General features: G+C 39.3%; 2 protein-coding genes across 4 annotated transcripts in view; both read left to right on the forward strand.

Moving 5' to 3' along the window:
- The first annotated feature begins 407 nt into the window (after nucleotides 1–407).
- LOC142101534 (putative inactive cytochrome P450 2G1) lies at nucleotides 408–5,037 on the forward strand. Its single transcript, XM_075185987.1, has 3 exons — nucleotides 408–413; nucleotides 1,435–1,576; nucleotides 4,856–5,037. Exons 1-3 carry the CDS (start codon nucleotides 408–410, stop codon nucleotides 5,035–5,037), a joined length of 330 nt encoding a protein of 109 aa, XP_075042088.1.
- A 10,977-nt stretch (nucleotides 5,038–16,014) lies between these two features.
- Nucleotides 16,015–26,572, forward strand: part of LOC142102215 (cytochrome P450 2G1-like) — a 36,339-nt gene continuing 25,781 nt past the window's right edge. The window contains exons 1-2 of one of the 3 annotated variants that reach the window (XM_075186929.1): nucleotides 16,015–19,423; nucleotides 26,209–26,371. In XM_075186929.1, coding sequence (XP_075043030.1) covers nucleotides 19,244–19,423; nucleotides 26,209–26,371 — 343 coding nt within the window. In that variant the 5' untranslated portion in view covers nucleotides 16,015–19,243. The remainder of the gene's footprint in view (nucleotides 19,424–26,208; nucleotides 26,372–26,572) is intronic. The other 2 variants (XM_075186930.1, XM_075186928.1) reach the window with 2 other exon arrangements.

The following is a 26,572-nucleotide window of genomic DNA, read 5'->3' on the forward strand; positions in this document are numbered from 1 at the left end:
AAGGAAGACATTGTTGACAGATAATCAACAATATCAAAAGGTTATTTGGAAACTATAGTTCATCTATACAATAGGGCAGATATCGCTGTTGAAGTAGGATATACAGCTACAATTTTTCTATACCATCTCAAAACTGTAAAATGTGTTCTATGATATCTGAACGAGACAACAAGACTTTAAGAATTAGAAATGTCTTTGACATAGTTAAACATTTAGGTAGATACAAATTGGGTTGGTGATCCAGGGGGCTGCAAGTCAATATCTGGAATTTTTGATTAATCTTGGGAATAGTACTATATGTTGGTCTAGTAGAAAGCAAACAGCAGCATGTTAGACTGAAGCTGAATATATAGTTGCAGCCAGATGTAGACCCATAGGAATTACAAGGGGTGAGATGAGTATGGAGCATGTCAGTAAGTTGGGCCTGGAGATGGCTCTCTGTGATACAAAGGCCCCCACTATGCTCTTCTGAGCATATGCAGGGCTGACATAGGTATGCAGAACTGAAAGTCCACATTGAAAGTCCACATTGGGAATCACTGTGCGTGTGCTGGTCCTCACATGTGCTGGTCCCTGCATTGAGAGAGCAGAGCAGGGTCCTCCAGAGGGTGTGGACCCTCTATGGATATAGCACCTGGAAATTGAATATTACACCGCTGACTACATCTTAGATTTATCAAGACGCAATCTGGCTACATCATCATCATCACCATTTATTTATATAGCGCCACTGATTCCGCAGCGCTGTACAGAGAACTCACTCACATCAGTCCCTGCCCCATTGGAGCTTACAGTCTAAATTCCCTAACACACACACATAGATAGACAGACAGAGACAGAGAGAAAGAGACTATGGTCAATTTTTGATAGCATCCAATTAACCTACTAGTATGTTTTTGGAGTGTGGGAGGAAACCAGAGCACCCGTAGGAAACCCACGCAAACATAGGGAGAACATATAAACTCCACACATATAAGGTCATGGTTGGGAATTGAACTCATAACCCCAGCGTTGTGAGTCAGAAGTGCTAACCACTTAGCCACCATGCTCTTGATAAACTTGGGGACATACATACACAAACCAATCTCTATTATGGAAAACCGTTAAGGACATATAAAGACTTACTAAACATATTGATTGAAGATTAAAAATTGTTGAACTGTAATACTGTCCAATTGTGATCACATATGTATTGACCAATCCACTTCCTAAAGAGTTTCAAGAGGAACTGATGAGGGAGATTAAGTATAATAATTATCCTTGTTTAAAAAGGATTACAGTTACAAAAGATATATTTTATTTTTTATTCAACAGCATCTAAAGTTATAATAATGTATTTTTCTTGTTTTTTGACATATAGTAAAAGCTTATTAATATGAAAACAACCTATTGGTATACATTAAGGTTTGTCCTTCAATCTCTTATGTTTTTCAGCACACCAATGTGTTTCCAGTTTTGTCCTCCGTGCTGAAAGACCCCACCTGCTTCCCATACCCGAATGAGTTCAACCCCAAGAATTTCCTTGATGAAAATGGTGAATTTAAAAAGAATGATGCCTTTATGCCTCTAGCTTCAGGTATACAGACCTGTAAATATAAACATCCTGATGTATCGTACTTGGTTGTCAATGTGTGCATAACATAAGGTTGAGGGGGCAAAGACATGATAAAATGCCCCCACCACATATAATATAATAGTTGAAATAGGCTGCTGGGAATTAGAAAATGTTTTCTAGAGGGGTGTCTTCACACCACACAGTAGCCATAAGCAGCATACAAGGGGCGTGGCTATCATTTTTGCATTTTTGACCCCTTCCCACCTCCTTCAAATGCATTGACAATGCTGTGAGTACACAGCTTCCCTTTTACGAGCAGAACAGTGTGTAGGGGGAAATACTTCCCACTGTCCATGCAGTGGGAACAAAGTCCTGACTGTCATTCAAAATCTGTGCGACACAAGAATCAGTATGGTTACAAGACTTTCCTGCTCTCTCCTATGTGTTTTTGAAGATTTCACCTCCTGCGACTGCTGGTGTTTTAAGATTAGTTGCTGCTTATCTGGATCATTGAATGTCTTGTTTCGAAAAAGATAGTCACATGAAATATGAAAAGCCTAGCAATGAGTGAGCACAACACTCCATGCCTTTGCTCAGCCACAACCAACCCCAATGTTAAATCAAAAGCATCCATGTTTAATAATTAGGCCTCCCTCCCTTCAACTAGTCCTGCCATTAAATTAATAGAATTTACATTTTATTTTTCCCCAATCAGCCTCAACATTAACATAGATCTGTTAATTAATGTGAAGGCTGCTGTTTCCCAAAACTAGCCCCGACATTGAATAAGTAGTATTTACAATTGATAAACTGGGAACGATCTAAGCAGATTTTAAGAGACTGGAACTTGTTTTTCATTGATTCACACTATTATTAACCACCTATTAGAGTACTTTGTGGAGATCTGACTTAGGGACCCCAGTGGGGTATACTTAGCATTATTGAAGATGGATATAGGTGTCTGCTAATTATTACCACAACACCTGCCATTCAGCTGTCTAACCGGACAGTGCAGTTGGACAGTGTGAGTGTGGTTCACTATTACCTCGGTTTATAATCTGTAGAAGTTTTTTGTCAAAGTGTCGGTGGTGAGAACTGATTATACCTGCTCGATGTTGAGTGATATTTTGGGGTTTGTTTGCCCTGGATGCCCAACCACACACAAATGTATACAGTGTGAGAGAAGAGTGCATATTGGACCTACGGTTGTCTGCTAAAGTTACATTTTAAGACCTTAGTGTTACTGTGTAACCAGAGGCGGAAGTAGGGTGAGCCCCAGTGCGGGGAGGAGGGAACCGGGGCACACAGCTTGCTTGTTCCCCATGCAGCGGGCCCCATTATCTCCATGGGCCCCACTGCTCCGCACCTGCTGCACCAATGGAAGTTCCGCTACTGTGTGTAATGATATGTTGATACATTGCCTCTTTATACTCACATAATTTTATACAAGCAGGCTGCTTAATCATTATTTTAGTCCTTTTTTCATCTGGAAGACTACCACTACCTTTGGATAATAGGGGGTGGTAGATAGAAGTTTTGTATGAAACTGTGAGTTTTTTATTATATATATACCTCTGAATTGGGCACAATTATTGAAAAAGATTGGAGATGTTCTTATTGACTTTTTGTCTCCCTCTTCTGGGACCTTTGATGAGAATACCAGTTTCAGTGTCATTTATTAACTTTAATATGTCTAATATAAATATCGATCTTTGTTTATATATTTACTATGTATGATGCAGGTTACTCTGCTCAGATAACGTTTGATTTGCACAAGATAATTATTTGTGCTGTTTGTTTGTTAAGATACCTTTTTATATACTCTTGGTGTGTTCATTATATTGACAGTGCAACTGTGTTAATATTTAAAAAATAAAGTAGATTAAACATTGAGCGCTCCTCAAGACAGTGGCAGCCTGCTTAACCCCTGAGTCACACCTACATGGTTCAAACGACAATAAAAAGCAAAACAAAAAGATGAACTAATGGCGCTAGAGTACAATAAAAGGTACAAAATTTCAGAAAGCTCAGAATAAAATTCTGCATTGCAAGATGTAACTTGGATAAATCAGTCTATTCATTGTCTTGCACGTGTTCATCTGAATAAACCATAATTAATATCAAAGTCAATGAGAGGAAGATTTTTCCATTCACACATTTAAATTTTTGCAACCTCAATCTGATATCCATGGTGAGTTTTATATCCACCCAGGTTTAAAAAATCCTAATAAAACAAATCAGCATTCATATGCAATAATAACTAGAGAATCTTTATATAAATCAGCAAATTATTTTCATGTGTGTTATTTTCCTCAGAAATTTATATAAAATAATGTGATATTACAAGAAACCATTTTTAGATGATATATGTTTTTCCAAGATTTGCCCTCACAAACATGGGATAAAACAATCAGCATATAAGTATTCACTAGGTAGTAGTCCTTATCCTCTTGTTTAAACTACCTACGATCTATCATGAAGAGAGTGCTCTCCAGCTGTTTACATAGGAAATCCCCTTGTGTAATGCTCTTCAATTTATTACACTAAGTTACACTAGTAATAACTTGAATATAAAACTTGCAACATAAAAAAAGCCCCTTTCTTATACTCTATTACAATTCCTTCCAGACATCAGTTATTAAATCAGCATTTAAATCAACTTCGAGTTTATAGCGATGTCGTTAGATGCTAAAAAAACAAGGTTACTAGGAGAACTTGCAAGATGATATTTTTGCAGGGAGATATTCAGCTGATAGCAATTTCTCAAATGACTCTGATTCTACTAAGGTTTTTATATTGGCCATTAAATTAATAGGCCCCATCCTCACCCCTTTATTGACTGATTATCTCTCACTCTCAATCCAATATTTAATTATCTTCTCCCCCCTGTCTCCACACTTACACACCTTCCCACGTGTGTAAGAAGGTATGTCAAGTGGTGCGCTCCCCTGGAAATCCACAGGGCATCTACAATAAGGTGACTAGTCCAGGGGAAGGGGACAGCCACCAAGCAACATAGGGTAACCCAGCCTGTATCTCATACCTCAGTTGGGAGGGTTTTCTGGGTAGTAGGAAACTCCCCATAAGTGAGTGCCTGATATATATCAAAATCTCAAGCCTTACTACTATTGTTTAATCTGGCAGCAACAAGAAGCAGAGGAAAAGCACATCCCACGATTTACAGTCAATGCCAGCTGCTGAGAGTTTAATAAGCATTTTCATATGTGAAATGAATAAATGGGTTTAGTTGTCCTTTCATATGGCCATTTAATGATACTGTATCTTTTTATTTTGCTCTAGGGAAAAAAATCTGCTTGGGAGAGGCCCTGGTTCGAATGGAACTTTTTCTTTTCTTAGTTAATGTTTTGCAAAATTTTAACTTGAAGTCTGCCGTTCCTCCGGAGGAATTGGACATCACACCAGATGTATCTGGATTTGGAAATATTCCAAAACCTTACAAGATCTCTTTCATTCCTCGCTAGCAAATAACATTGCTTTAAATCTTTAAATGTTCTTTACATTGAAATGTACTGAGAAAGTCAAAACTATTTCCGCATTCATGAGATTTTAACCTTGGCTAAATGTAAATTAGAAGAAGAGACTAACATGTTAGAACAGTTAGGTTCAAATTTATATTTTTTTAATATTGTAATCTTCTAACAATTGTTATAAAAAGGGGATAGTAAGTAGAGAGGGAATCGATCATTTTAGAAAGATAAAGTTAAACTAATATCCCAAAATGGAAGCTCAGTACATCTTATTCTTAATGAGGAAGAATTCTTCTGAAGATTGTGGCTAAAGGAATTATTTTATGACAAAACAGATATCACATCACAAACTGATATGCAACAGCAATTAAATCCTATAAAAAAAGAGGACAAAATGGACCCCACAGCCGTTACACAACAAAACTATGGATTACTATATAGACTGTTTCACAAAAAAAGTAAAATCTGAGATTTTGGACAAAGACACACAATCTCAATGTGGAGGAGAGGAATGCTATAAAATCATTAAAATCTAAAAACAATATCATCAATAAACGAACAGATAAAGAAGAAGTTGTAGTAATTATGAATACATCCGATTACATCCCGGAAGCACACAGACAGCGCTCGGATAAAAAATACTACACTCTGATTATGGAAGACCCCACCAAACAATACGCAGGAGAACTTATAAAGATCATGAATGGTTTCAACCCTGGATTATCCTCTCTACTGGACCTTATACCCGACAATCTCAAAATGGGTACCTTCTACACGTTACCTAAAATACATAAAGAAGGCAATCCAGGGAGACCAATAATTTCTGGTATTGGAACCTTAACGGAAAATCTTTCTGGCTGGATAGAGAATGTTCTAAAACCCTTGGTGAGGTGAACACCCATCTATATCCAGTATGCACAGACATTCTCTGCAAACTTTCACCCCTGGGTCCATTACCAGAAGGCTCAATACTGGCAAATATGAATGTGGAGTCTCTGTACTCTAACATACCCCGCAAGGATGGCATAGCCGCATGCCAACACTACCTTCAAAAAAACAGACTAGCCACGGAGCCAACCCTGCAGCTGATCAGGTTCGTACTCAATCATAATTACTTTTCTTTTGGGAAGACATATACCTGCAGTGTATGGGAAGTGCCATGGGTAGTAAGATGTCACCTCATTATATAATCTTTTCATGGCTAAACTAGAGGAGGAATTCTTATCAACTTGCACAATAAAACCTCTAGCATACTTCTGTTATATTGATGACTTTCTTCTTATCTGAACGGGTTCTAAAGATGAGCTCTTGACATTCCATAAAAACTTCAACAAATTTCACCCAACCATTAGACGCACTCTTAACTGGACATGACTCTATACAATAAAAGCAATACTACACAAACATCAGTCTATCATAAACCTACAGGCCGCCCAGCATGTCTGAGATGGAACAGCTTTCACCAAGCACACATAAAGAAGTCCATCATTTACATCCAAGCCCTGAGATACATTCTGATTTGTTTAGACAGTGAAGATAGAAAACAACACCTGCTATCACTGAGGAGTACATTCCTACAACAAAGATACCATCCAATAGTTGTAGGTGAACAGATCCACAAGGATCCCAAGGAGTAGCCTCCTGGATTGCAAACAGAAGGAGGTTAACAGCAGGGTGCCCCTAGTGGTCACTTACAATCCCCACATGTACATCTTGGGAAAGATTGCTGCTGACCTTCAACCCATATTTCAGAAAGACAATAGACTGAAGGAAATATTCCCAGATTTACCTCTCCTTTCATAGAAACAGCCTCCAAACTTAAGAAATCTCCTTGTTAGAAGTACTCTTTCATCACCATCAAAGACTGGCACCTTCCCTTGCAAAAACAAAAAATGCTAAACCTGCACCCATGTTCTACCAACAAATAGAGTCCACATACCCAACACACAACGGAACTATAAAATAACTAACACATTCTCATGTACATCCTCCAATGTGGTGTACATGATACAGTGTTCAAGGTGCCCTAAGGGAATATACATTGGAGAGACCAAGTAGAAACTACAATCCAGGATGAATCTACACAGGCACACAATAAGAAAGTAGGAACCCCTCTGCACACCCGTCTCTGGACACCCCCGTGGGTAAACATTACTCTGTACCAGGACATAATATGACAGATTTAAAGTCTTAATACTAAAAGGTCTTTTTGAAAATGACTGGGAGAGAAAAATATGGGAATTCAAACTGATAAGAACATTCCAGTCATTAACTCAAGGGCTCAATATAACACCTGGATTTATGACTCACTACATGGACACACTACACACCCCACAGCAGAGTAACTCCAGATCTCTGAATTCCTAGGACTTTTACACTTCCATCCGTAATGAAAACCTTCATTTTATTACTTTAGCTCATCTAATGATGTATCACCCCTCCTCTACAAATTTCTTGATGTAACAGCTCTTAAATGTTGTGCCTTTTGCTCAATCATTCATTTGTAAACTTGCCTGATGAAGGGGCTTCTGTGCTCTGAAAGCAAGCAAATATAACCATTTTTTTTGATTAGCCAATAAAGGTATCACTCGTATAATACTTTTTGACACAAAAGTATTTAACATCACATAGATTTTTCTGGCTAACACGGAACTATAATAATAATAATAGTAATACAAAAAATGTTTTGCTTCACATTAATGCTACTATTGGAAGCTAAGTAAGATTGTACTTGTCATTTTATATATAATTTGTTTGCAATAAAAGAGTAACTTTTGACCTTTGTGGCCACATGTCTTAACTCATTGCAACCTGATAGAACCTGGTTTTAACTGGAAATACTATCATTATGTGTTTTATCAACTTATGTTGATTTCATTAGAGGCACAGCATGTATATACATTATATGGACAAAAGTATTCGGACGCTTGATCATTACACAAACAGGGACTGTAATGACATTGTATTCAAATGCATATACTTTAATATGGAGTTGGTCCCCCTTTTGCAGCTATAACAGCTTCCACTCTTCTTGGAAGTCTTTCCACAAGATGTTGGAGTGTTTCTGTGGGAATTTGTGCCCCTTCATTCTGTAGAACATTTATGAAGTCAGACACTGATGTTGGACGAGAAGGCCTGGCTCGCAATCTCCATCCCAGTTCACCCTAAAGGTGTTCGATGGGGCTGAGGTCAGTGCCCTGTACGGGCCAGTCAAGTTCTTCCACATCGAACTCATGAAACCATGTCTTCATAGTCCTTGCTTTGTGCATTGGGGCACAGTCATGTTGGAATAGAAAAAGGCCTTCCCAAAACTGTTGCCACAAAGTTGGAAGCATAGCATTGTCCAAAATGACTTGGTATGCTGAAGCATTAAGACTGCCCTTTACTGCGTCTCAGCAGTCTTTAACCCCACTCTGTGATTTTACGTGATCCTCCTCTTCGTGGCTGAGTTACTAAATGCTTCCAATTTCTAATAATATTCACTTACAGTTGACCGTGGAATATCCAGCAGGGATGAAATTTCACAAACTGTCTTATAGCAATGGTGGCATCCTATCACAGTTACGCTTGAAGTCACTGAGCTCCTTAGAACAACTCATTTTGTCAAACAAATGTTTTCAAACGGAGACGCATGACTAAGTGCTTGATTTTACACACCTCTGGCAATGGGTCTGATTGAAACTCCTCAATTCAATAATTAACAGGTGTGGCCAAATACTTTTTGTCAGGACTGCGAGCTGGATGCAGCTACTAACCGGTATTGGCTGTACTGTACAAGGAGGCGCGGACTCTAATGCACCCCAGGTTTTCGACAGGGACCCCCGCAAGGAAGTTTGGACTTCGCTGCAAGGGATGCGTAGGTCGCGGTTCTCCAAGACAGTCACTGGTGTAACAGCGTATAGGGTAGTCAGGTCAAGCCGGGTCAAACCAAAAGGACGATGCAGTACCGAGGGAGAATCACAAGAATGGTCAGAAAAGTCGAGGTCTAGCCAAGAAAGCGTATGAGCCAAAACAGGATCCAGGAGAGAAGTCATGCAAGCCGGGTCAATACAGGAAAGGAAGCAAACAGAGAACGCTGGAGATAGGAATGGACCTGATACTCTGGCACTCTAATGGTGCCAGAGTCAGATTTATATAGAGGAACTAAGGGAATGATTAGTCGGCGATCAGGGCGTCATACACCGCCAACCAGCGCTAGAACATAGCGTCCTGTTGCCTGGCAATGGGGCGCGCTACTGCGCCTGCCCAAGCTGCGCTTCCAGATGGTCGGGGGAGAGAACTTCCCTGTTGCTAGGCGACAGAGCTCCCTCATCAGTAAATGACAGTCGGCCTTTCCTGCTTCCTGATCACGATGTGGGGATGGTGCCTGACACTTTTGTCCGTATAGTGTATATTACCACTCTATGCCCATTCAGTAAGCAGCAATAATTAAAGTGTTTTTATCTAAATATTAATCAAAAGGGTGAATTAATTTATTTGTGTAGTCTTCTCAAAGCCTTGCCTGATGAGACTCCACGGGATGTTACAATACTAAAACAATGCTGTTTATTGCTCACACCTCATAAATGGTGGTTGTTGGACTGGGAGGAGATAAAGGTTTTTAAAGGGGTTTGTTTAGTAAGAGAGAGAGAGCAGCACAATAGGAAGGCAGGATAAATTTGAAGTGGATAAAGTCAGTGTCAGAGTCGGATTTCCTCCAGAGGGAAACTCCATCAGTGTAGTCTTCTAAAATGCATTCTTAAAAAAAGTTGTGAAAATTAAGCTAATAAAACTTTTTACTTACAATTTTAATAATCCTTGATCCATGTGTGTAGTATGTGAAATTATAAAACAATTGGAGAGGTTCTTCACAGAGGATTACCATTTTTGGGTGGCAGATGTATTTATATATACAGATTTCTGTGGTGTTGGTGGGGTTACTTGATTCAAAAATATTATTATGGTCATAATGGTTGAAACTTGTGGAATATATAACTAGGTATTGGGTAAATGGCATGTGGTAAATCATGGTCTTGGACAACTGCAATGTGCCTAAAAAGAAATACAATTAGGAAAAGGGTTTAATGTCAATACTTACATTCAAACCTCACCTCCTCCTTCACCGCCTCTGTGGCAGCCGGAGGAGCGTGAGCCACCTCCTCCTCCAGGACCACCCCATCCACCTACTTCTTCATCTCTGGCTCGTCCTTCTCCCCCACCTCCTCCATCTTTGCCACCTGCACCTCCGCCACCTCCTCCGCCTTCTCAACCTCCTCCAACACCTCCACCTCGTCCGCAGCCTCTGCCACCTCCTCCACCTCCTCAACCTCCTCCACCTCCTCAACCTCCTCCAACATCTCCACCTCGTTAGCAGCCTCTGCCACCTCCTTCACCGTCTGTTGTTGGCGGGCACGATTTCTACGGTTTGCTGGAAAAAATATTACACATAAGCTTATTGTAAAAATTTTAACCTGCTTCTCAATTATAAACATCTAGTCAGATAATAATGTAAACTGACATTGTGAAACATACATTTTTCTACAGATATAGAGATAATCTTTAAGAAAAGGAAATACATTTTACAGACACACACCACTTTCAGATGGCCTGTAACAATGTTTGGTTTGGGATTATGGATGTGGAAATGTCATTATTTCTGTTTAAATTAGTACTAAAGTATTTCATTTTTTTTATTCAAAAATAATAACATCTAATTAGTGACAGATTAGGGAGACATTTTACAGGATATTTTAGGATAAGGCCTTGTAACATGTTAAAAACAGTTTAGGTCAAATGTAAGTGCTGTCCCCAAAGATGGTGTGCAACTATTTTTGCAATATAACACATCTGCCACTGTAATATTATAAATGTCTGGAATGTTATGTCAGTATGTTGCCTTAGTAGTTAGCACTTCTGTCACACAGCAGTGGGGTCATGAGTTTGAATCTGGAGTAAAAATATTTCACATGTACCAAAGCATGTGGCATTGGAAGGGGAGTGACATTTCTAATCTGGAGCCAGATATATATTTTGGGTTGCCCATATCTTGGGAAAACTTTGAAATGATTTTTAAAAGTAAATCAAGTATGTGAATTACAGTATTGTATCCGATTTATAGAGAACTCGCGTCTATCAATCTCCTCTCTCAGCTCTGCCAAAAGCTGGAACTGCCGCCACCGTAGGCCGCTCAAGCGTTTTTGCAGCTGGACGACAGATCTACAGTGGCGAAACCACCGCGGGATGTGCCTGCGCACCCTCTGGTACGCCCACAGTTTCATTTCATTCGAAATGTATCACCCTGCGGGCATACTATCCATGCCCTTGGCCAGGACCTTTAGCTCCCCGCGTGCAAATGTGCTGGATCTAATTTTGTCTTTCTCTCTCTCCCTCTAAACAAATTACTCTCCTTTCTCTGCTCTCTGATTGGTTCTCAGAGCACGTATGGGCGAGCTCACGTCACTTGCAGATATTCTCTACATCTGTGTGTAATTTGTCTGCCTGTCATTCAATCATCGTTTCCTAGCAAAGGGGGGGGGGGGGGGGTGGCTCGAACAGAAATATATTGGAAATACAGGCACTTGATAACAGCAACCTATAATTGCAGGCACCTGATAACAGGCACTAGATATATAATTGTGATAGTTATTGCCCTAGTTGAGTTGTAAATATAAGTGTAGAAATCAAGTGTGAAATTTTGTTGTCACTACCAGAAAAAGCAGACAGTATTTACTTATGTGTAAAATTACCCACACATATTGGAAACCATTACTTTGTCATATGGTTTTGTTAAGGTTCAAAGTGACACATTTATTGGGCCATAATTTGCTTCTGGAATCTGGTCCTCCTATCCTCATCAGAAACAGAAACTTACTTAGGAAATAAATTTTAGGCAACACAGAGGTTATAGTGGTGAATGAGATTAGAGGCCAGTTGGTGACTCTGCCATGAGGGACAATAATGAGCTCTCTATATAGAACATGTTGAGCTTTAGGTATCATTATGACATCCATGGGGCGAATGCAGAAAGATAGTGGTTTACAACAAATAGTGCTGAAAGAAATAGGTTAGAGAAAGCAATGTACATTTCCCTATTAGCACTCTGTCGGGGATTAAACCTTCAGTGTATTTATGTCAGGGTATCCATTGTCGGGTTTTCCATCATAATTCTACTGAATACCACTGCTCAGACCCGACAACGTGCCCCACTCTCATCCCTCAAAGGCAGTACTAGTAGCCAACCAGTACTAATTACTAATTGTATGATAATTTATAACATTCCTTACCTTGTGTTTTAATGATTAAATAAATAGGAATCACAGCCATACTGAGAATGGAGGGAGACCATGTGAAGAAGATGTGGTGCGTAACTATCCTGCATTGTGTGGAGGTGACGTGATGTGAAGTCAGTCTGTTCAGTCTTGTTTTCTGTTTAATGACCCCCTCAAGTTTCAGCAGCAGTCCTTGATGATGCTTGGAAGCAGATAAAATAGAGAATAAGTCAGACCTGGGGCAGATGTGGGAAGGAACAGATACGGCAAGTTTTGCAAGATCCTTTAGCACTGGTGATATGCAGAGCCCATTGGAGTAGCACCGCCCAAATTCTGACCTTTCCTCCCTTGCAATACTTTACCTCCACTGTGCTGTATTTTTCGTGGAATTGCTCTGCGCATTCTCAGAAACGGACTTTACACCAGTGAACACAGGTGCATACAATTCATCTGTGAATGCAAATTACACTTTTGACGGCCTACAATTTAAAGGGTTGAATAGGCGAAGGAAGGAGTGTATGCATGTACACAATGTACAGTAAGGGTATGCCAAGATTCAGGGCACACAAATTCATCTGATTCAAGATCTGGGCATCACTGAAGTATGTGATTTTTACCATTATCACCAGATCAGCTACAGGACAGGTGTAAGCCGTAGTAGTCATTTTTCGAAGACGAGAAAAACAACATTACTTACACCAACAGTAATATGCCGATGAGTACAATCTCGGCATCTTTCAAATACAGACTTACCATAAAAGCAACTGACAACATTGCAGACATGCCACATATAAATTCCGATAGCATAAAATACCGGCAGTGTGATTTTCGTCACATTGCCAGTTTTAAGAGGAATTTAGAAAACTCCAACCATCCATGGGATTAAATCAACAGCACCCACATTTAATAATTAGCCCCAACAATAAAGTAATAGTACTCACATTTGATAAATAGATCTTTTTCCCTCCAACCAACCCTAACTTAACTAAATAGTATTCCCTTTTAATAAATAAACCTATTACCTTCCCTCTAAACAGCCCCAGCAATAAATGAATAGCATTTACGTTTAATTTAATCATTTCCTACGACCATCCCCAGCATTAAATAATTAATATTCACATTTAGCAAATAGCCCTCCTCCCCAAACTAAGCCCCACATTCAATTATATACGCAAACCACCCCTGCATTATCCACTATCACCCCACAAATAAAATAGCATCCGTTAAATATTTAGACCACACCTAAACTTCACCATTAAATGAATAGCCTACCTTCCACCCATGTACTATTAAGACAGCTCCCCATTCCCTCACACATTATAGCCCCCTCTCCCTATAGTTTTCTCTGTGGAGCTCCACTCCCTATAGTTCTCTGTGCAGACCCCCTCCCTATAGTTTATCATAGGCAGCCCCCCTCCCTATAGTTCAGCATTGGCAGCCCCCCTCCCCATAAGTTTAGTATAGGCAGTCCCCCTCCCTATAGTTTAGCATAGGCAGCCCATTCTTCCATATACTTTTGCATAGCAGTCACCCCTCCCTATAGTTTAGTATAGGCAACCCCCTCCCTATAGTTTAGTATAGGCAACCCCCCTCCCTATAGTTTAGTAAAGACAGCTCACTTACTTTCAGTTGGTCTGGCCAGTGTCGCTCCTGAGATCAAGCAGACAAGAAGTGAAGTGAGACTTCCTGTCTGCCGCACAGTAATGTGGGACCCCATACAGCAACAGACAGCCTAGCGATTGGCTGCTTGTTGCTGTCCACTGACCACCAATGCTTTTGATAACTTTTCTCCCTCCCCACCCCGGGCATCCCCACCCTGCACCTACTCATCAAAAAAAGCCAAAACACAAAAACAAACAAAAGAAAAATGAGCTGCACACTGCTCTTCCCCCCCAAAGAAGGGGGCTGGGCTGTCAAGTATCGAGGCCCACTGGGGAATCCTCCGGCACCCCGGTGGGCCAGTCTGACACTGGTCTGCAAAAGGATATAAGTTATCTTTCTTCAGGGCTCCCCAATACAACCCTATCTTAGTTCATCTCAGTTTCCTCTCCTCTCCCTTATGCTTCTTTTCCTCTTCTAACTGTTCTCTCTCTGCTCAGGCTGCAAATGCCAACTGTCTTCTCTCCTCTCCAGTGTGAGATCCCGCTTCCTGTCTTTCGCATATGTGATTTCACATCCTCCTATCTGCCGCCAGGGATTTTGGGACCTGTAGTTCCAGCTGGAGCCGATTTCAATGACAGTGCTCTGTTTGAAGGAACAGGTTCAGGGAAATGCTGGCAAATTTTAGCCTGGGGGGCAAGATTTGACTCAGCAACCTATTAGGAACATTTTGTCTGTGTGTGTGTGTGTGTTTTCGGGAATTTAGACTGTAAGTTCCCATGGGGCTGGAACTGATGTGAGTGAGTTCTCTGTACAGTTCTGAGGAATTAGTGGCGATATATAAATAGTTGTTGCTGCTGCTGCTGATTTTAAAGGAAAAGAATGCAAGTGGAACAGTGACCCAGCTCAAGGTAGCTCACTATGGGACCGGCATGTGGGGCAGATGCCCCCTCCCCCCACCCCCCCGCCCAGCCTGGCGCTGCGGAGGTTACACAGGTTATATAACAAAGGTAAAACAATATTTAAATTATAATCATAGAAAATGATTGTAATCTATACCACACCCAATAATTTCTCTTCTTCACTGTATATGTTGAATGAAGAGCTGCCTACGGATAAATGCACTTAAATGCCAAGCTTGTAAGATTACATTGCACTTTCCTTTTAGGGGTTAAAGTTTCCCCCGTTTTGAAATTTTACATGCAATAGTCTGCCACTGGGAGTGACAAATAAACCTGTATAACATCCAAGAACATTGTGTTCTGTCTTTTCTACTGCAGGAAAGCACAGAGATAAGTATCTGTTGTATGATTCTTTTCTATCGGCTGTTCTTTCCTTACCCATCTTTCTATCACATCGTCCTATTCCTCTCTTCTTCTCTTTATCTCTTTGTTCTGTGCTTTTTTTATTCCTTTATTTACTTTCTTTTTTTACTCTTCTTCTTTACCCTCTGCCAGCATTTTAAACAGTATATGATCCAGTGGTTATAAGATACATGTGTGATCATATTTGAGGCTAATTAGGAATTTTATGTAATATAAATCTTATCAATTATTATATAGCAATGTATCCTCTTCTTTAACCACTTTAGCTCATGCGTGACCCAGACATATACAGTGACACAGCAGTTTCTTTGCACACATGTGCTTATTTTTACTACTTTCCACATTTTAATTATGCATCTTTTCAGACACATAGCTCATGGGAATAAGAGGACATATGGACTGTCTTATTTCCTAACTTTAAGGGGAGAATTCAATTGCCGGTGATGTGGCACGCAGACATTATGATGTGCACATTTCCGGCAATTATTGTAGGAATCTCCACTTATTTTCTGCCAAATCTCTGTCGCGATGTATCTTATGGACTTTCTGGAGACACCTCGGGCCTGATTCATTAAGGATCTTAGCTTGAGAAACTTATAATTTCAGTCTCCTGGACAAAACCATGTTACAATGCAAGGGGTGCAAATTAGTGTTCTGTTTTGCACATAAGTTAAATACTGCCTGTTTTTTCATCTAGCACACAAGTACTTGATAGCTTATTTGTACACTGAAATTTAAAGTTGATATTTGTGTGCTACATGAAAAAACATTCAGTTTTTAACTTATGTGCAAAACTAAATACTAATTAGCACCCCTTGCATTGTAACATGGTTTTGTCAAGGAGACTGAAATAAAAAGTTTCTCAAGTTAAGATTCTTAACGAATCAGGCCCCACTTGTTTAACTGATTTCCCCCCAAGTGTCAGTTTCTAAAAATGTTTTCATTTACATTGGCCTAGACTTATTGATGTACTTCCTTATAAAATATATACAGTGGGATGCTTCCTATATGCTGTCCCCACCCATTGTATTTCAATGGGATTCTTATTTTGCATAGATGCAGAGAATGGGGATCAGTCATGCAGATTTCCTGCATTCTACTTGAATTTCTAGAAGTCTGGCACATTCCACCCATTGCAAGTAGCAAAGATTTGCTGCTCCCACAATCGATACCTAGTATAATATAGTATAATATAAAATGGATACATATTATGCAGTGATATACAATTTTTCAGCATTGACCATAAGCAAAATAAGAATGTTCTCACTGTGTTTGCGCGGGTTTCCTCCGGGTGCTCCGGTTTCCTCCCACACTCCAAAAACATACTAGCAGGTTAATTCCCTACTATCAAAATTGAACCAAGTCTCTGTGTGTTTGTGTGTGTGTGTGTGTGTGTGTGTGTGTGTGTGTGTGTGTGTGTGTGTCACACTTCTGGTATTACAAACGGAACCCAATAGCCAGGTAGTACTGTAGTAAACAGGATTTATTTTGATACAGAAATAAATCTTAAATGTCCAGCAAGCAAGTCCAAAGTATCAACAGGATAACTATCCTGTAAAGGTACCAAGTAATTGTATTCCAAATCACAAGGGAGCAAGGTTCTGTGGAGCATCTGGTTCAGACACAAACACAATACTCGAGCAAAGGCTGCATAACAGGAAGTGCCTTTTCTAGGCCCAAACAGGAAATGAGATCCAAGATGGAATCTTTCTGAGACAGTTCTGGCCATCTTGGATAAGGGCTATTGTAAGGGCAAGTTCATATCAGAGATCCAAGATGGAAACTTCATGAGGCAATCACGGCCATCTTGAATGAGGGCAAATCTAAGGGCAAGAACATAACAGTGTGTGTATGTCAGGGAATTTAGTCTCTCTGTGTGTATATGTATGTTAGGGAATTTAGAATGTAAGCTCCAAAGGGGCAGGGACTGATGTGAATGAGTTCTCTGTACAGCGCTGCGGAATTAGTGGTGCTATATAAATAAATGATGATGATGGTAAGAATAGTTTAAAAGAATCCCCTTGTTCTGCATCTTAGATGCAATTCTTAACATATATTCTAATCATCTAGACTTTTCATGTTAATATTTGAGATATCATCTTTTGCAGCCCAATTGCTACTGAGTAGCTCACTTGATGGGGAGAGGGTCGGTAGTCCTCCCAGGCAGTGCTATCTCACCATATCTTATATTCTCAAATGTAGTGCCTCCACTCCACGCTCTGTCTCTGGACTATAGACCCTTGCAGGGTCCACCAGGTTTTAAATAGGGAAATCCCCTCTGACTCTATATATATATAACTGGTGGGAACATAGACACTCCAAGTGAAATATTATTTACTTAGCATACCTGGCCCAAATTTTAGCACAATGCAGAAAATGAACTAACAGACCCATTTCTTGAAAATTGATGATAACAATGATTTTCCAACTCTGCTTATCACATACTGACTTGACTTGTCCTTCTTTCATGAGTATTACAATACTGGCCTTTTGTGGGTCAAAATTGCTGCTTGTGTTGATCAGTGCTGTGCTGGTTAAAGCAGGCATACATGCATTGCAACTTTTGTATGTTATTTTGTATTATTTCTGCGAGTGTCAGCAGTTTCCACATTCACATTCATACACATTCCAGGCCTGATTCATCAAGCAGCAGATCTGACCAAACGTCTCTTGCTGAATAGGGGTCTAGGTCCTCTCTGCTCCCGGTTCTTTACTTTCCATGTTGTGAATTGTCCAGCTTTTATTCTGGTAACAACAATGCTACCCCTCCCAAAAATTTTCAGATAAACTGGAAGCTGCCACCTACAACTGTGTTGTAACTATGAATAGAGGTCCATTGTTTGCTGGTGTGAGAAATTAGGTACTGTCCAGTCCATCAATAAACAAAGCACCAGTTCTACCCCTTTGATTAGGCTTATTAGAAATTTGGTTTTGCACTACCTCAAACATAGCATTGTGTTCTGGGCTAAGAGTATGCGTGCCAGGTATCAGGAAAGCTTTGGCTGCCTCATTTTCCCAATTTTAACCAGGTAAAATTCAGGGAACTTGGTCCTTGTGCTGAATTTACTGGCACCCCTTGTTGCTGTTTTGGGGGCTGATGGCTACTGAATATGAGACTTGTTATGTAGCACAGCTTTTCCGCTGGCCTTTCTGGGCCCTTAGAGTTGGCAAGCTGATTTCTGCATCTAAACTCTCCCATGTTTTGTGGCTGTAAGGTAAGAAAGTAGCACTGGCTAGGCCTTACTTGTTGGTTAGACCTAATGGCGGGCAAGCTTGATCGCTTCGCCTTGAGTCTAGGCCTCTAACCAAATTCCACTTCAATTTTATCTTTAAGAAACGTGTTAACATGTGTAACATACTTATGTATAAGCATTTACGATGTATGATCCTGAATGAATATAGCACATTTATTATTATTATGCTTTATTGTAATCTTGTAAATTCCGTTATTTAATTCTAATATGTATGCGATTGTTTTTCTTTTCTTTTTGTTGTTTGGTATGTTTATATCTTAAAAAATTTCAATAAAAATACTGGATTTAAAAAAAGAAAGAAAAAAAAAAACGTGTTAAAATTATAGGGCTGTACGCAGCCGAGTATGGTGCCCATTACTTTAGAAAGGATGCGGCCACCTCCATGGCAGTAGCAGGGTCCTCCATGGAGAGCAATAAATGATTGGGCGGCTGGAGATCCTCCACCTATGTGACACAGATTAGACCTTCTCAATTATAGTACTGTGCTACTTATTAGTGACCCAGGACTTGTTCGCTTTCACATTTGGATGTGAGGCCATGAAGGAATTTACCTAATTTTCCATAGATTAATGACCTTATAGGATGAGAACCATTTAGGCTTTTTATGGTTTTATATGTGTTGCCTCTTCCACAACCTTATCTTATTTAAGTAATTATCTTTATTTTAAGGGTTAGAAGGCGAATGTGCAGACTGAGAATATCAGCTGTTTGGTGTTTATAAAGAGAGCTGGAAAATTTCTAGATACATAATCACCAGGCAATTACATCAACAAAGATGAATATCTCAGAAGCTGTCCCTCTCCTCCTTACTTTTGCTGTCATTTGTCTCAGCTTCATCATGAGTTTTGAACTTCTCTGGAAAAGCAGGAACCTACCACCAGGACCTACCCCTCTGCCACTATTGGGAAACCTTCTACAGATAAGCAATGGAGACCTAGTAAAATCTCTGCTGAAAGTAAGTTTCCATTCAGATCCAACATTATATTTGATATATAACTGGTTGGGAGTAACATATTCAATTGTAAAAGAACAGAGGCTTGTGACCGCCATGTTTTTTGTACTTTAATAACTTGTCATTTTATAATTAAAAACTACTTTTTAAGACACTATACCTTTCTGCAGCTCTGTACAAAATAAAGAACATATACAGGGGAACAAAGCAAATGCAAAGTAGAGATGCTCACTGACCCCCGTGTTTTGGTTTTGGTTTTGGATCTATATTACCATCGTATTTTGGTTTTGGTTTTGCCAAACCGCCCTTGCATGTTTTAGTTTTGGTTTTGTTTGGTTTTTATTTTGCAATTTTGTTTAAAAATCAATGTTTTTGGTCATAAAATAACCTAATTTAGTGCTCCACCTGTTTCTTGGATAAGTAAGGTAATTCTAAAGCTAATAAATTAGGAAGAAAACAGTTTAATCCCTGGTAGGCCGTCCTTAATTCTGCACACAAACCTGATTGTCTTCCTCTCCATCTTAGCCTGTTGGCAATGCAGCCATCGTCTTTGGGTGTATATTACACCCTACACTTATAGTTAAATATCTAAAGAAATGGATAAAGGCAGTTTGGTTTCTGTCTCTCTAGGTCCCCCTCCACTTGTAGAAAATACTAGAAAATTCAGCCGTTACAGACTGTACAATATAAATTGAAATGGACAGAGGCAGTTTGGTTTCTGTCTCTATAGCCCCCCCCCCCCCGGCCTCCACTTGTAGTTAAATAAATAAAAAAAGCAGCCTGCATAGACTGTAGAATTAAAATATAAAAATAAATGGACCAATGTAGTTTGGTGGCTTTCTATGACCTCCCCCCCTTGCCCTCCACCTGTAGTTGAATAGAAATAAAGCAGCCTGCATAGACTGTAGAATTAGAATATAAAAATAAATGGACGAAGGTAGTTTGGTGGCTGTCTATGACCCCCCCCCCCCCGCCCTCCACTTGTAGTTGAATAGAAAAAAATCTGCCTGCATAGACTGTTGAATTAGAATATAAAAATAAATGGACAAAGGCAGTTTGGTATCTGTCTGCATCAGACCCCCTCTCCACTAGGAGTAAAATAGAAAACTATTCAGCCGTTATATAGTCTAGAATATAAATAGAAATTGAGAAAGGCAATTTGGATTCTGTCTGCATCATAATCATCAACATCATCATTAGTGCCCTCGTCACCTACACAAATCTCCCCTTCATCCTCTTCTAATTCCAAAGTGGCATCCTCAATTGGTGTATCACCGGCTACACTAGGGCTGTTAAGGCACACATCAGCAGAGCTACTGAAAGGACCCTTCTTTATGGGTACACTGTCACTAACAGAATGCTCACGATTAGACATACCACTGGTGGATGGACTCTCCACAGGGATTGGTGTAATTTCTGATTCAGAGCATACATTATCCTCTAATGCCTTACTGTTTTCTTGCAGCTTGGCTTTGACGCATAACAGTAGTTGTGCACCACTTTTAGACTCCAAATTACTTGGTCTTGCTTGGTCATGAGTGACCGTACAAGAAGAAGGCTCAGTAACATTTTTTGATCTGCCACTAATAGAGAAAGGCAAAGGCCTCATTCTTTCTTTGCCACTGCGTGTGTAGAATGGCATGTTGGCAATTTTTTTTTTCATAGGCACTTAACCTTTACTTAGTTACACTTCTTTTTCGCTTCAACACGGTACATTTTTTTTGGTGTGTGTTGTTTTCCCTGATTTAAAAAAGACTATGTACTTTTACATAGGCTTTACCAGATGAAGTACTGGGAACACTACCATGAGGACTGGTGCCAGGACCTGCTTGTTGATTCTGCTCATATGTGGACTGCTTTGAATCCATTTTAATGAGCCCAATTCACTTGTAGTGCAAAATGTTGTATTAGATAGATACTGCTGACAAATATGACTTTTTTTGACAGCCAGAAAAAATACTGTAAAACACTAGGGAATATTGGACACCCCAAATCACTTGTAGTGCAAAAGATTGTGTTATATAGATACTGCTGACAAATATGACTTTTTTTGACAGCCAGAAAAATTTGTGTAAAACACTGGGGAATATTGGACACCCCAAATCACTTGTAGGGAAAACAAATTTTAGAAATACTGCTGACAAATATCACTTTTGACAGCCAGAAAAATTAGTCTAAAACATTGTGGAATATGAGAGACCCCAAAGCACTTGTAGTGCAAACAAATTGAAAAATAAGCCTCCTCTATCCTCCTGTCTTGCTGTTCTAACAATTGCAAATAGAATTTGACTTAATAATAGGATTGAATAGATTCGAAATGAAAGATTAATAGAAAGAGTAAGCTGTACAATAATTGCTCTGTCCCTGCGCTAATACAGCCTCTGACCTAACCCTGCTCTCTCCCTCTGTCAAATGGCGATGGATTGCTGTGGAGGTTGGTATTTATGCTTTTCAAATCTCACGAGAACCGAGCTCAGAAATACGAATACGTCATGATGACGTTTTGCCTCGATTTCGATTCCGAATGGGTGGGAGAGTACCGAGCCTGCTCGGCTCGGTACGCGGATAGGTGAAATTCGGATGGATTCGGTCTCGGGGAACTGAGCCCGCCCATCTCTAATGCAAAGCAATAGTACGTTAGCAGAAGAGACACCTGGTCACAAGAGCTTATATTCTATTTTCAGTCATGAATGCTGAAATAAGACAAATACTTTAATAAACTTTTTATTTCATTTATTGAAGACAGTTGACTTCTCTTAGTAATGAAATACAGGGTGATTCAAAAGTCGCAGTACACCCTTTTATTTCAAAAACTCTACAGGAAATGGGCTGATTGGCCGATTTCAAGATGGCGCCCATGTTTGGTAAATACCGTAAAAGATAGACCACGTCACCCATACCTTACTGGAGTATTCAGGTTTCCCAATTTCCTGTAGAGTTTTTGAAATAAAAGGGTGTACTGCGACTTTTGAATCACCCTGTATATACGTTTCTTCATCCCTAGTTCATTTTAATCAGACACTAGTAGCAAGTTGCTTTATATAGGGGCTAATATAATTGAAACATGTAATGTTGATTATAACGTAATGCATGATATATGAGACGTAAGTGTCTAATTGTGTAATGTAATATAGTATGTGTGGGGTTATTGCAAGGTATATTATATTACTGAATAAGGTAGGAAGCAATAATTGCAGCAAAGCTTCACACTTAGCATTAGGTAGGATAATACAAAAATCTTTGTCTCACCTCATGGGGCACATGGTGGAAATAAAATAGAGCACCTTACTTGTTTCACGCCCATGCAAGTGGTTCATCAGAGGCTAACCCACTACTCAATTAAGAGACCGTTTCAGTGTGTACACAAAAAATACATAAAATGCAAGAAGCGTCGCTTAAGAATAAAAATGACATGTTATAATAAATATATAAGTCTTATGGATTTATGAATAGACAAGACACCATTATAATATTATTGCAAATCTAACACATCTAACCCTTAAAACAAATAGTAGTATGTTACATGGTGAATATTGAGGGGAGTTATGCCACTGATTAAAAATGCATAACTAAATATAGTCAAAATAATGAAATCCACACAAATTTGTTTAATTCATATTCACCAAACATTAATGACATGACATTCAATTGATAGTTATTAACTTTTCGACTGTATGCTCTGAGACAAATAAGCATTTATTCAGCTTGCAATTATTGATTTATGAACTGGAAATTTCAGCTGACATAGCAATTTAGTTTGAAATTATAGTACAGTCATGGCCAAAAGTTTTGAGAATGACACAAATATCATTTTTCACAAAGTCTTCTGCCTTAGTTTTTATGATGGCATTTTGGATATACTCCAGAATGTAGTGAAGAGTGATCAGATGAATTGCTATTAATTTCAAAGTCCCTCTTTGCCATGACAATGAACTTTATCTCAAAAACAACATTTCCAATGCATTTCAGCCCTGCCACAAAAGGACCAGCCAACATCAGCACAGTTATTTTCTCATCATCATAGATGAGAATGTTGACGAGGACAAGGCTGGAGATCACTCTGTCATGCTGATTGAGTTAGAATAACAGACTTGAAGCTTTAAAAGGAGGGAGGTGCTTGAAATCATTGTTCTTCCTCCATGGTTAACCATGGTTAGCCGCAAAGAAAAATCTGCAGTCATCATTTCTTTGCACAAAAAGGGATTCACAGGAAAGGATATTGCTCCTAGTAAGATTGCACCTAAATCAGTCATTTATCGGATCATCAAGAACTTCAAGGAGAAAGGTTCAATAGTTGATTTAGCTGCGGGATTGGGGCACCACCAGTGCAGAGCTTGCTCAAGAATGACAAAAGGCAGGTGTGAGTTCATGTCAAGAAGGCCAGCAAAGAAGCCAATTCTCTCCAGGAAAAAACATCAGGGACAGACTGATATTCTGCAAATGGTTCAGGGATTGGACTGCTGAGGACTGGGGTAAAATATTTTTTCTTTTATGAATCCCCTTTCAGATTGTTTGGGGCATCTGGAATAACGCTTGTCCAGAGATGGAAAGGTGAGCGCTACTATGAGTCCTGTGTCATGCTGAGAGTAGAGCATCCTGAGACCATTCATGTGTGGGTTGCTTCTCAGCCAAGGGAGTGGGCTCACTCACAATTTTGCCTAAGAACACAGCCATGAAAAAAGAATGGTTCCAAAACATCCTCTAAGTGCAACTTGTCCCAACCATCCAATAACAGTTTGGTGATGAACATTGCCTTTTCCAGCATGATGGAGCACCTTGCCATAAGGCAAAAGTGATAACTAAGTGGCTCGGGGAGCAAAACATCAAAATTTTAGGTCCAAGGACAGGAAACTCCCCAGACCTAAATCCCATTGAGTACTTGTGGTCAATCCTCAAGAGGCGGGTGGGCAAACAAAAACCAACAAATACTGACAAACTCCAAGCATTGATTAGGCAAGAATGTTCGGCCATCAGTCAGTATGTGGCTAGAAGTTGATGCATGTCAGAGTGAATTGCAGAGGTCTTCAAAAAGAAAGGTCAACATTGCAAATATTGTCTTTTGCATAAAATTTATGTATTTGTCAATAAAAGCTTTTTACACTTATGAAATGCTTGTAATTATACTTTAGTATATCATAACAATATCTGACAAAAAGGTCTCAACACACTGAAGCAGCAAACTTTGTAAAAAAAAAAAATACTTGTGTCATTCTCAAAACTTTGGCCAGGACTGTAGTCTGAGGTCATATCCTTCTCCTTGGCAGATTCACTACAATTGAACTTGGCAGGTAACCAAGTCTATTTTTTACATTGTGACAACAATGTAGCTTTCTGCAAATTAATTTTTCCAACTCATGCAACAAAGCTGATAATGTAACCTTGTTTTCAGGACGGCAGAAAAAATTAATACAAAAGAAATAGTTGCATGATGAATCAGTGTGAATGTAATAATTTTTTAATAGTGATATCACTAAATTGCTTATACCAATGATTTTGCCTATGCACCTCCATGAGATCATGGAATGGTGATAAGCTATAAAATTGTTCTAAGGAATCTTTTCAATAACCTACATAATAATTGTCTGCTTAAAGGCTTTAGTGAATAGTCTCCCTGGCTCTATTGGAAATGATGATATAGATACAGATAATATAATTCCTACAAGCATGAATGGAAGATAGAACATAAATATTGTCTTATAACTGTTAGATACATGACTTCATAACATATATAAAACTGTAAAACAATGATTTGCAAATAATTTTATCAACTGTCAGTATAAGTTTTGTCCTTTTTATTTAGTTATTAGCTGTGTGAAAATAAGCAAATATTAATTTTGTTTCTAAACTATTCACTTGTGAGTTGAAGAATTTAACTGTCAAACATCAAGTGTATTTGGAAAAATAGTAAAATATATTTTCGCACTTTCATTCCCTCCCTATCTACTGCAGTAGTTCTTGACAGCCAATATCAGTGTTTGTTTGTTTTGTTTTTTAAAACAATATTGCTGCACTCCACAAAACAGTTAACTTATACCATCTTCACACTGCCACCCTGGCAATATCCATGGTTTATGAACCTGGGATATTGCAGGGTGACAGTGCAGGACACCCTGGCAAATACCGGGGCAGACCATGTTCACGCTGAACACAGGTCTGCCCAGGTCTCCTTGGCAACATCACAAGTGGATCTCTCATTGGCTCCTCTTGTGATGGTTTTGTTTTTTCTAACTTTACATAGGCTTCGGTGATACCCGGGTTAAAAAAACCCAGGTCTCACTGTTCAGACTGACATCTACCTGGGTCGTACCCGGGATTAACCCTCCAAAAGAGCCGAGACTAATTCCCGGGTTATCCGACCTGATAGATGACCTTGGACCCATTCACACTGAAGCCTTGACCCGGGTTGGAGGTAGTGTGAATGGGGTATATCAGTGCTTATAGCATTATAAAGTAATAACACTATATACTAGACATCTTGCTATAAATTGGGGAATATAAATTTAAAGAAGAATAATATATATATTTACTTTTAAGCAAAAACACAAGTCATATTTACTGACTAGACATATACTGTTCCCTTAAAATGAAGAAATGTAATTTTTGCAGTGCGGCGGCGCTGCGGATATCTTGTGGCGCTGCGGATACCTTGTGGTGCTGCGGATACCTTGTGGTGCCTAACAAATAAATTATAATAATAATAATAATAATAATAATAATAATAATAATAATATTGGGGTAAAATATATACATTTACCTGTTTTTCTGTAATATTTTTAATTTCTATTCAGTTAAGTGAGAAATACGGTGAGGTGTTTACATTTTATTTCGGGTCTCGTCCGTACATAATGGTCACTGGATACAAAAGTGTGAAAGAGGTCCTTGTGGACAGAGGTGATGATTTCTTAGCAAGAGGTGATGTGCCTGCCTTTGATGTTTACTACAAGAATTTTGGTGAGTAATCTTTATGTAAAATGTAACATGAAGTAAAATGATATAAAATTGATGCTGTGTCTCACACACACAGACATGATCAGCAAACTAAGTCACTGTGAAGAGCACTTCTATACAATGTAATGTGGAAAGAATGCTACACACATAGACATGATCAATAAGTGCTTCCTCCTCCTAGAGTCACTGAGAGGAGTGCTGCTA

The sequence above is a fragment of the Mixophyes fleayi genome, chromosome 9 (assembly GCF_038048845.1).
Source record: "Mixophyes fleayi isolate aMixFle1 chromosome 9, aMixFle1.hap1, whole genome shotgun sequence".
Classification (NCBI taxonomy): domain Eukaryota; kingdom Metazoa; phylum Chordata; class Amphibia; order Anura; family Limnodynastidae; genus Mixophyes; species Mixophyes fleayi.

Bases quoted from the DNA above. Each gene is read 5' to 3' on its own strand.
- LOC142101534 (XM_075185987.1), top strand. The intron at 1,577-4,855 runs GTATACAGACCT...ATTTTGCTCTAG, and splicing joins CTTTATGCCTCTAGCTTCAG to GGAAAAAAATCTGCTTGGGA.